A 12075-nucleotide genomic window follows, 5' to 3' on the forward strand; every position below is an offset into this window, starting at 1 on the left:
CTGCACCACACACAGCAGAAAGATCCAATTGAATTTCTGGTTTGTGTTTCCTAATGTAACTCATGGCAGCTGGAGCAGCAGTCGAAGCACTGCAAGTGATTCTGGGTCAGGCTTTTTGAGCATGTATGGACATCCAGTGAAGACAGGCTTGTACAATTCCCCTCACAGCAAAAGCACCTCCTGACATTTTGTCTTTAAACTTGCAGTTTTGCCAGTTCAGATCTGGCAGGCACTGCCTAGAAGGGTGATGGAAGCAGACTCACTATTGGTTTCAAAAAGGAATTGGAAAAATATTTGAAGGGGAAATGATTACAGGGCTATGGGGGGAATGGGACTAATCGGCAACTCTTTCATAGAGTTTGGATAAACGTGATGGGCTGAATGGCCTCCTATACTGTATCAATCTGTGATAACTCATAGACCTCTTTCATGATCATCAAGTTCTCTACTGGAGTTTCATTTAAGACTCGTCATTTTTTTTGCTGTCATAACCAATGCTTCGTTATCACTCTGACACCCAGTTACCTTTCTATTTTCCATTCGTACTTATAAAGTGTCTTTAGCCTAGAAAAATGTCCCACGGTGTTTCTCTGAAAGGGGCATATGATAAAGAATGGAAGCAAAGAGGGAGATAGTAGGAATGGGCTACCAAAAATTTGGTCACATTTTTAAGGAAGGTGGATGGGTTTAGGGAGGGAATTCCAGAGCTTTGTACCTACCTGGCTACCAGTAGCTGGGTGAAGGAAGAGGTTGCATAGGAGACTAGAGTCAGAGAAATTGAGAGTTTTGGCTGGGGTGGTGATTATAGGATCGCTTGGAAATGGGGAGGCGAAAGAGGTGTTTAAAAAGAGAATATTAAATTGTGGTGGAGTGGTTTGAGGATGGTGTGATGGCTGAGCAGGATTTGGTGCAAGATAAGATACTGGTAACAAGAGGTTTAGGTGAGCCAATGTTTTTGGAGGATGATAGGCCTGTCTGGAGAGCTTTGGAATAGTCAGGTTTAGAAACAAAGGCAGAAGTGAAGATTTTAGTGGCAGGCCAGTGCCTCAAAAGTGGGAAGAGAAGCCGTTGGTTGAGGTGGCTATGACTGGACAAGAGTACAACCAAATGAAAGTAGTTCCAATGAGTTAATTAAGAGAGAGAAGTAACTGAAGAGGTTACAGAGATGAGGAGAGATAGATAATTTATCACTATGTCACACAATGTAATTAATTGGGGGAGATGATGGCATAGTGGTAACATCACTAGAGTAGTAATCCATAGGCCCAGGTTAATGCTGTGGGGACGTTGGTTCAAATTGCACCACAGCAGTTGGTGAAAATTCAATTCAATTAATAAATCTAGTCTCAGTAATAGTGACCATGAAACTATCATCGATTGTTGTAAAACCCATCCGGTTCACTAATATGCCTTTAGGGAAGGAAATCTGCCATCCTTCCCTGGTCTGGCCTACATGTGACTCCAGACTCACAGCGATGTGGCTGATTCTTAACTGCCCTCTGAAATGGCTCAGCAAACCACTCAGTTCAAGGTCAATTAGGGACAGGCAACAAACGCTGGCCCCACCAGCTAAGTCCACATCCCATGAAAGAATAAAGAGACAAATAATTTTGGTTTGGAACACTTCACAGCTGTCGAAGGCCCAATTGCAGAATATCAAATGGGTTTGCAGAAGAGGGCCACAAATCTAAGAGGCCATGTTCAGTAATTATGGAGAGAAAAACAAGTTTGGAGGTGGGTCAATAGTTTGAAGAACAGGGTGGCCAAGGGTGTTTTTTTTAAATTCTTTCATAGGATGTTGGTGTTGCTGGCAAAGTAATTGCTCTTGAGACGATGGGGTGAGCCAACTGCTTGAACTGCTGCAGTCCATGTGGTGCAGATATTCTGAGAAATGGACGACAATGGCTGTTTTGAAGGGGTGGTGGGGCTTGGGGGCAGGGGGTTGTGTGGAACAGGTTCTGAGACTGGGAGTGAAGGGAGAAAGGAATGGGTCGTGGACAAAGTTAACTCAAAATGGGCGTGGGGGAAGATAAGAGGGGAAAACTAGAGGGAGTTAGGGGTTCAAAACTAAGGTGTCTGAAGGAAGTTTGAGTTGGAGATCAGGGGTGGTGGTGGTTGGTGTTAGAGGGGGCTGCCTGCCGATGCAGTCAAACAAGGTTTTGTCGACTCGTTCCTGGGATGAGGGGTTTATCTTTTGAAGAAAGATTGAACAGTTTGTGTCTATACCCATTGGAGTTTAGAAAATGAGAGGTGATCTTATTGAAACAAGGTCCTGAAGGGACTGGATAGGACAGATACCAGGAGGATGTTTCAACTTGTGGGAGACACTAGAACCAGGGGACACAGTTTAAGAATAAAAGGTCTACCGTTTAAGATGAAGATGAGGAGAAACTTTTTCTCTCAAAGGGACGTTAGTATGCAGGATTATCTTCCCCTGAAAGCAGCGGAGGGTGGGTCATTGAATTTATTCAAGACTGAGTTAGATTTTTGATAGACAAGGGTTATGGAGAGCAGACAGGAAAGTGGAGTTGTGACCACAACCAGATCAGCCATCATATTGAATGGTGGAGCAGGCTCAAAGGGCTGAATGACCTACTCCTCCTAGGTCCCATGTTCCAAACAGGTATCTCCTATCTTGGAAATGTATGAGCGTCAACAAAATGAATCTAACCTTTCTGAATCTGGTTGTGTGGCTCCATATTACTGTATTGGTTCTGCATCTCTTTTTTGGTATCATCTGCAAACTCCAAGACATTACATGCAGGTAAACCTCCAAAATAATTAATTTATTCAAAATATCAAGTGCCCCAAGACCCGTTAATCTCATTTGTAACTACTCTCCAGACTGAAAGTTGCACTCTTACATGTGCTGTGAACAAGGGCAATTAGGGATGGGCAATAAATGTTGGCCTATCCAGTGACGCCCACATCCCATGAATGAATGAATTAATTTGTACCATCCCTGTGGCCCTGTTTTTAAAAACACAATGCACCCAGACTTATTTGCTACTCCCTAACTGACTTGTATTTCATGTACTTCAAGGACGACCAAGGGAGTTCTCTAGTGTCCTGGCTAATCTATACCCCCAACCATCACTAAAGCAGATGATTTGGCCATTGCTGTTTGTGGGAGCTTGCTGTGCGCAAATGAGCTGGCGAACTTCCCACCTTACGACAGTGACTGGGCTGCTGAACAGTACTTCACTGGCCGTGAAGCGCCTTGAGACCTCCTGAAATTGTGAAAGGCGCTATAGAAATGCAAGCCTTTCTTACCTTAACCATTAATTATCGTCGCGATCAGTGCCAATACATATATATATATATATATAAATACTTTCTGAAAAGTCTCGGATGTGGTAACTGCGGTTCGTTTGTCTGCTGTCTCCATTAGGTCAGCAGGACTCCCTTTTCCCCCGGGTTCAGGTGCTGATATCCTCCAAATGCCATCCGAGTTCTCAAAATAGTTTCAAAGACCACACCCCCCCCACCCCCAACTCCTCAGTTGGAGAGAGGAAGGTTCATGATGCACCTGCACATCTGCACTAATCCGTTTGAACGAAATCATCTTCAGCAATTTAATGTACCCACCACCCCCCCCCGCCCTCCTCTCATTACATTTGGATATAAAAAAAATAAATCTCGTGTGGAGTGGGCTTCCGAACATTACGAGACAGTGTAACTGGTAAACTTCCAGTTCAGGATGGGACGTCAGCCACTTCATTCATCATCAAAACCCAACTTGGACAGAAGGAGTCTCAGATCAACGTGTAATATGACTTGATAATGGCCCCGCTGTCTGACGCCCATAGTAACAGCAAAAACAAAGGCTATAAAAAGGTAATAATCGGGAGAGAAACAGCATTGTTATCCCATCTTAATAACGAAAGGCAGCCACTGAAGGGGCTGGTTTGTTTTGCAAATGTAAGGAAATAATCGAAACAGAAACAGCCATGAAATCATCAAATTCACAGCTTCGGAAATGTTCCTTACCGGTGGGGGTTCTGTGCAGGAAATTCCCCTCGAATACCAGTCAGTCCGCGAGATCAGAGCCCAGGATGCCATCCTTGTCCTCAATAGACAGTCTGAGCATCCATCCTGCCAGGGTGGTCAAGGAGGTCAGGGCACTGGTGATTGACATGGGCACGGGCTATTTCAAAGCAGGGTATGGTGGCCATGCCAGGCCTTCAATCGTCATCTCTTCTACGGTGGGTAGGCCCATGCAACGAAGTGCCAAGACCGGTGACAACCGGCAGGAGAACTACGTGGGCAGTGAGTTGAGAACCCCCATGGAGCTGCGGCTCATTAACCCCCTCCGGCATGGCATCGTGGTGGACTGGAATGGCGCCGAGGCTATCCTGTCCTACATCTTCGAGAAAGAGCTGAAGGTGCGGCCGGAAGACCACGCTGTGATGGTGGCTGACCCGCCCCTCAGCCCCGTCACCAACCGCGAGAGGATGGCCGAGCTCCTCTTTGAGACCTTCAGCATCCCGGCCATTCACATCACCAGGCAGTCACTGCTGTCCATCTATGCCTATGGGTGCACCAGTGGGTTGGTGGTAGAGAGCGGCCATGGCTCATCTTGTGTGGTCCCCATCCATGAAGGCTACATTATGCCCCACATCACTGCCAGCGTCGACTATGCAGGAAGCGACCTCACCAAGTACTTGCTAAAACTCATCAACCAGAGTGGGCACATGATTTGTGCCAGTGAGTATCACCTGTTGGAGCAAATCAAACAGGAGTACTGTTACACAGCCATTGACTTTGACAGTGAGATGCGGAGTGAGACCAAAGAGTACACGGCACACTATGAGCTGCCAGATGGTAAGATTATCACAATCGGCAAGGAAAGGATCAAATGCCCCGAGGCCCTCTTCAATCCATCACTCATGGGTTCCAGGGAGGCCGGGCTGCACACAGTGGCTCTGAACATCATCAATAAATGTGACTGTAGCCTGCTAGAGGAAATGTACAAAAACATCCTACTCTGTGGAGGCTCGACCATGTTCTCCGGATTCCGTGTTCGTTTCCAGAAGGAATTAAGGAAACTGGCACAGGATATGAACCCACAAGTGCAAGCAATTCCTGAGAGGAGATACTCAGTCTGGTATGGAGGGTCAATCCTATCCTGCCTCAAATCCTTCCAACAACTTTGGGTTAGCAAAAAGGATTATGATGAGCGTGGACCATTGGCTATCTATAGGAAATGTTTCTGAAGCTGAAGTTTTAAACATTTGTGACTTTTAAAAAAAAATGCAATGCTGATTTCCATTGTTGAATGTAACTTAAATTAATTGGAGAAAAACTGGTTTAAAACTATGGAAACATAATAAAGCCTTATAATTCGTGTGATTATTGAAATGGATGATCATGGAGGTTATGTGATTAAAAATAAGGTAGATACCATTTTGTCACATGGATTCCCATTGGAATCTGTTGACTTCGGTTAACAGGACTGTGGGCTGGGCATAGGGTTGCCAACTGTGATTAAATGTATTCCTGGAGGTTTCATCACATGACTTGCCCCCATGCTCCAGCCATTAGTCGGCCAACACATCCATCCTCGTGACGTACTGCCTTCCGACGCCAATTGGAAAGCAAAAGGACTCATTACCCAGTTGGATGATGCTCTGGCAGTGTTTACAGCCTCTGACATCGTGAGTTTGTGCTTTCCAATTAAATATTTTTGTACTTCACTAGTGCCTTCTGGAAAGCTACTGAATTCCAGTCCCCACTATTGTTTAAACTTTTCAAATGCCTCTATGACATCACTAGCTTCCCAATTCATCACGGGCTGGAGCTGTATATGTTTATTGCTATAGGGCAGTCATTTAATTTTTTGCACACTTCACTCGGTTTTTCTCTCTCTGGCACTAATTCGGGTTGATTTTTCAATCTAATTCAGCATTAAATTTGTTTAAAATATTTGGGTTTTTACTCACAAACAACCCCGTCTTCTAGTTCCCAGAATTCAAACTAATCAAATTTTTAGACTCAAAATGTTGGAGCTTTATTGAGTGTATTTGTTGCATCTCTCCATGGGCTGAATTTTCCCCCCATTGGGAGGGGTTGTGCAGGGGCAGGCGGGAGCGAGCGCAAACCCAATCGGCGCCCCCGATCGGGTCCGCGCTGCCATTTCACGTGGGTGGGCCAATTAAGGCTCGCCCAACGTGACGCTCACCTGGAAGCGCTGAGCGCTCCCTGTGCAGGCAGGGGGAGGGGTGACTCCCTGAGCCAGGGCCTGCGCTCTTTCATGCAAGCGCTCAAAAGAGCACAGAAATCACCTTTGTGCCTCAGGGAGATTTGTTTAAGTTTTAAACATCTAAATAAAAGAATTAAAAACTTTTAAAACATGTCCCCTCATGTGAGCTGGGACATGTCAATGAATTTTTAAAATAATTTTTATTGAATTTTAAAACACTTCATGAAACCTCATCCCACCCGTGGTAAATTTTTCCCCGTGAAGTTGGTAGACTGATAGATTGTTACTCATCATATAACTGCAGTGCAGCTGTAAATTGTGGCCCCCCAGGATATATATTCACATAACAATTAGTTCCTAGCACTTTACGAATTATATAACTAAAGAAATGGTCACCCCAATAGATATTTAATGGGAGAAAGTTTCTACTCATCCAATACTGGATGTCAGACAATGGAATTATTAAACACAATAAAAATTACTAGCCTAGACAGTTCTGTACCACAAAACACAGCACATTTAACACCAATTAATCCATTGGGGAGTTGCAATATTGTGCAGTTGCATAGAATGACTACAGTTAGTTAGCATTTTACCCTTCATCCAGGTAATAATCTCAGACAGTGTCAACTTTGCACCATCAGCAGTATACTGCAAAGGTGTAGAACTAGCCTTTCCAATACAGTATTAGAGAATAGTTTATTATTCTGTGAGGTGTATTCTAAAGTAGAATTTAGAGCAGAGGGTTGGCTTCATCACAGATTTAAGGTTTTGGGTAAGAGACACAGTGGGAAAAATGAGAAAGAATTTTTTTTTACACTGCAAGTGGTAATGGCCTCACTGCTTATGAGGCTGCTGGAAGCTATGTGATCAATGATTTCAAAAGGAAATTGGATGGAGCACTTGAGGGAAATAAACTTGCAGGGCTATGGGGATAGAGCATGGGAGTGGAGCTGACTGGATTGCTCTACAGAGAGCCAGCATGGATTCAATGGGGCCGAATGGCCTTGTGCCTACTTGCACAGAGCTCTACTTTTCTGATGAGTGGTGGTAATTAGCAGGTCACTGATGCTATCCTGCATTTCTCTCAAAATAAACCCAACCTTGGTGTCAAACATATTGGATGCACTTGTCTTCCACTTTTAATTCATAATTACATAACTGAGTTTATCGCTAAATCCCTCCATTGCGACATTATGGTGCATCATTGGAATAACAATGCATGTTTTTTTTCAGTCAAGGAATCGTGAAAAATGATTGAATTATATAATTATATCTATTTAAATATAATAATTGAAAATTATCATTCCAAACGATTGTAATTATTTCAATTTGAAACAGGAAAATTCCAAGGGACAAATCTAAAGACTGGCGTTGCAAAGGAGGGAAATCCAACCCCAGTTGATTCACATGTCCTTATCCACGGTTCAAACTTGCACATATTTGGATATGAGCGGAGGGGCAAAGCGGGGAAATGTGTCTTTAAAGCTGGGCGTCACCGTCACTGAAACTCGTCACTGAAGGAGCTGGTGTGAGGGGGGGAATGACCTGGCAATGGCTTGTGTCTGGTCACCCTGGAGACAGACAGCAAAAAGCTTACAAAAAGGTTAGGCGCCTGACAAGCAAAGCGCATTTTCGTGTCTTTGCCAGCCGCCGCTTGTTTGGAGGCTGGAACCCAAGCGTGTTGTGTGTGAGGCGAGAGGGAAGGAGGGAAGAGGGAGGACGATGGTCACTAAGCCGGTGAGCCACATGCCCAGGAAGGCAGGGACGCCCCCTCCTTCCACAAAACCCCAGAAATCCACCTCCAGGTTGTCTCAGAGCGTCAGGTCCATGGACGCGAAGCCGGCGAAGGTGTTGAAGGAGATCAGATCGGTGATGATTGACCTGGGCACCGGCTACTGCAAGGCTGGCTACGCCGGCCAGCCCAGACCTTCCGTGGTCCTCTCCTCGGTGGTGGGCCGGCCGGTCCAGATGACTGCCAAGACTGGGGACAACCGCCAGGAGAACTACGTGGGCGACGAGCTGGGCAGGTCCGAGCACAAGCTCAAGCTGATCAACCCTCTGAGGCATGGCATCGTGGTGGACTGGGAAGCGGTGGAGGCCATCTGGGCGCACATCTTTCACAAGGGCATGAGGATCCTGCCGGAGGAGCATGCAGTGATGCTGGCTGACCCTCCCCTCAGCCCCAGCACCAACAGGGAGAAGATGGCCGAGCTCCTCTTTGAGACCTTCAGCATCCCGGCCATGCACATTGCCTACCAGTCCATCCTCTCCCTCTACTCTTATGGCCGCACCACTGGCCTGGTGGTGGAGTGTGGCCACGGGGTCACCCACGTCGTCCCAGTGCACGAGGGCTACAACATGCCCCATGTAACAGGCAGGGCTGACTATGGAGGCTCAGATCTCAACGACTATCTGCTCAAACTGCTCAACGAGGCTGGCAACAGGTTCACTGAGAAGGGCCTCCACATTGTGGAGGACATCAAGAAAAAGTGCTGCTACACTGCCGTCAACTTCGACCACGACATGAGCCTGGATGTCAATGAGTATCTGGTGGAGTATGAACTGCCCGATGGCCACGTCATTGCCATTGGGAAGGAGAGATTCAGGTGCCCCGAAGCCCTTTTCAATCCGTCTCTGATCGGGTCCAAGGAGCCTGGCATTCACTCCCTGGCCTTGCACAGTCTAGACATGTGCGACAGCAACCTCAAGTATGAGATGTACAACAACATCCTCCTGTGTGGGGGCTCCACTCTGTTCGACGGCTTCTCGGACCGTCTGCAGAAAGAAATGAACAAGATGGAACAAGGCATGAACCCTACCGTCCACGCTATACCCGAGAGAAAATATTCAGTGTGGCTGGGAGGCTCCATTATGGCTTCTCTCAAATCCTTCCAGCAGCTCTGGGTCCGCAAGAGAGATTATGATGAACGAGGACCATTTGTCATTTACCGCAAATGCTTCTGAAACTGCTTCTCAGAATCGTGGCCTCATTTTTTTCCGTTGCATATTTTAATTCTTGGCTCATTTCCGACTTTATAGGTACATCTAATTTATCATGATTGTGCTACCAAGCCGCAACACTTACTGTCATAACTGTAATAAAGCATTTGCAAACTAACTGGTGAGTCTGTTTCTTTCCCCCCACCACCCCCTCGCCCCACTTTCTATGAAATCTCAAATCTGCTGCCTGCCTAGGGCAGTTCTTGCAGGTAAGTTTACTCTTTATGGACTCTTGCTGTGCATTCAGATCCAACCAAACAGTAGAGAGCTGGCATAAAGTTACTCCATCTACGCAGCTGTGGAATCAGTGTCTCTATAAAATTGGTGGCTTTTAATCAAATTAACAGAAATCTGGAATTAATGGGGTCATTCTTTTAGACATTCATGGTCCCCTGATAATTCTAGCATTAATGAACAAAGTCCTGAAGATTCAAATTGACCCCAGATTGGTCGATTTTTCAAAGCCAGACCATTTCCTAGCTACCCTGAGATCTTTAGTTCTAACTAAAAGTTGCATTATCTAGCAGCCTTCTTGTCAATGATATCACACAACTTTGTAGTACAAAATAACCTTTTAACCAATTAAATATGGGTGATTGTGTCAGACAGAAAATTGAACCCTTTATCCAGACACATACTGTAAAATGAAATACATAAATATTTCCTCAGTGTAACGTAAATACTGCTTTAAAAATGTCAAAATGTAAAGCAGTGTACAATTGTTCTTAAAAAGTTGGTAGTTTATCAAATATTTGGCAGTTTTCCTGTTTTAATGTCCAATGATTTCCTTATCAAATTGTGAAAATACCACTAAAAGTTATGAATTTAGTTAATGTGATGTAATTAGCATTCTTTTCTCTCATTAACTTGGGCAACAAATATCGATTTAGGGGATTTCAGCAGCAGTAGTTTATTGCGAACATATAGAGCCTACCTTGATTCATGCCAGTCTGGCAGAGGGATTTGACTGTCCTTCTTTGCAAATCCCAGGAAGCTAACATGCAGGCACAGAAAGCATCGAAGAAGGTAGATGGTATGTAGCCTCTTCTGTTAGAGCGTTAGTGGAGGGTCTAAGGAGTAAGGTCATCTTTCTGCAATTATCTGGTTATTATCACATTGCAGTTTAAAGGAGCTTGCAAACTGGCTGCAGTATTTCCCACAACAACTTCTGGGCTGGTTGTAGTGCAGGAGGAGGTGAGGGCATAATGGGTTTAAACCACAAAGCTGAAAGTTTTATACCAGAGACAATGGTGGACCAGGAATTACTGCAATCGGCAAGGGCAGGAATGAAGGGTGACCAAGACCGAGCGTGGAAAAGGATATAGTTCATAGTTTTGGATGACTTGAAGTTTACAGAACATGGAGCGTGGGAGGCTACTCAGGGTGGTGTTGGAGTTGAGTTTGGAGATGCCAAAGCATTCGATGAGAGTTTCAGATGGCTGAGGTTATAAAAATTGAAGTAGCTGGCTGTTGCGAAGACCACATTGAGTTAGAAGCTCAGCTTGGGGTAGAATATGACACTGAAGTTGCATAGTCTGGTTCAACCTGAAACAGTAGCCAGGGGAAAGGGATGGAATTGGCGGCAGCGCTTTGGAGTTCACAGCAGGCGGGCCACAGAATGATGGCTTTGATCCTACCAATGTTTAACTGGAGGAAACTGTTGTTCACCCAAGAGTGTATGTCGATCAAGTAGTCTGACCACAGAGACAGTGGAGTGGTTTAGAAGGATTGCGGAGAGATAGAGCTACATCATCAGCATACATATGGAAACTCACTCCATGGCTTTGAATGAATTCAACAAGGGGGCAACATGCAAATGCAGAGGAGGGGGCTAAGGATTGATGTATGAGCAGGACCCTGCAGGACAATGGCTAGTGGAATTGCACAGGGACCAGTTCTTAAGCCACTTCTAAATGATGAGAGGATGTGACGTTTAGTACTGAAATTATTAAGCAGTTAAAGCGTCTGAATTCATTGTCAAAACACTGGGCAGAGGCTCTTGTGGAGCATATACATCGGCATGGACCAGTTTGGCTGAAGGGCCTGTGTCTGTGCTGAATGTTCTCTGCAAATCAGAGATTGAAAAGAATTTAGCATTTGGGTCTAAATATCACATGGTTGGGGCATACAATGAAAAATTGTGTCCAGATGAACAGATGCCTGTAAATAAAGACCACCCGATTTCCGGTTCCGTTGATTCATAATTATTACTAGAAAGTGCCCATGTAAAGCTTTGAAGGGACAGGTTGGAGTTTAGATGTGATGACTTCTCATCAAGGCCCATCCTCAAACAGTGACCAGGTAGGCAAAGTAGCGGAAAAGTTAATTTTGGAAAATTACAAAAGGAAGATGTGTTCAAATCAGAGAAATGCAAATTTATGTCTGATGTCAGGAAATCCTTCCCACAGAAGGCTGCCACGTACAGTAGTGCACGTGAACACCTTGGGATCATTTGAAAAAACAATTGGAGGGGTGAATTTAGGGCAAATCTGGAAGAAGACATGGAATGGCTTTCCCTGTCCTCATTATCATGTGATAGTGAAATGGAAAATGTTCAGTAACAGATGCTGGGTTGGACATTAGGGATTAGGCTGAGTTGCTAAATGGCTTTTTCTCTCTGACTTCCCTGTGGTTCCCCACTGTTGAAGGAACCTGGAAGGTGAATTAATTAGCTCTTTTTCTCTTGGGTTGTGCTATAATGTCATTATCAATGTCAGCCATGGTTCGATGGGTGGCATTCTCATCTCTGATTCGGAAGGCTGTGGGCTCAACACTGCAGGACTTGAGCAGAAAAATCCAGGTTGAGAGTCCAATGTTGAGAGTGTTGCATTCCTGGAGGTATCATCTTTCAGATGAGATGCTAAATTGAA

The 12075-nt window shown here is 45.0% G+C and overlaps 2 protein-coding genes across 2 annotated transcripts; both read left to right on the plus strand.

Moving 5' to 3' along the window:
• The first annotated feature begins 3941 nt into the window (after window positions 1-3941).
• Window positions 3942-5768, plus strand: LOC144690818 (actin-like protein 7B). Its single transcript, XM_078558657.1, has one exon. It carries the CDS (start codon window positions 3951-3953, stop codon window positions 5214-5216), a length of 1266 nt encoding a protein of 421 aa, XP_078414783.1. The 5' UTR covers window positions 3942-3950; the 3' UTR covers window positions 5217-5768.
• Window positions 5769-7557: 1789 nt separating this feature from the next.
• Window positions 7558-9315, plus strand: LOC144667878 (actin-like protein 7B). Its single transcript, XM_078529448.1, has one exon. It carries the CDS (start codon window positions 7928-7930, stop codon window positions 9167-9169), a length of 1242 nt encoding a protein of 413 aa, XP_078385574.1. The 5' UTR covers window positions 7558-7927; the 3' UTR covers window positions 9170-9315.
• The last annotated feature ends 2760 nt before the right edge of the window (window positions 9316-12075 follow it).

Source organism: Cetorhinus maximus, chromosome 2 (assembly GCF_964194155.1).
Source record: "Cetorhinus maximus chromosome 2, sCetMax3.hap1.1, whole genome shotgun sequence".
In the NCBI taxonomy this organism is placed as follows: Eukaryota; Metazoa; Chordata; class Chondrichthyes; order Lamniformes; family Cetorhinidae; genus Cetorhinus; species Cetorhinus maximus.

Excerpts from the sequence above, each read along its gene's own strand:
- LOC144690818 (XM_078558657.1), top strand. The coding sequence starts at position 3,951 with ATGAAATCATCAAATTCACAGCTTCGGAAATGTTCCTTACCGGTGGGG.
- LOC144667878 (XM_078529448.1), top strand. The coding sequence starts at position 7,928 with ATGGTCACTAAGCCGGTGAGCCACATGCCCAGGAAGGCAGGGACGCCC.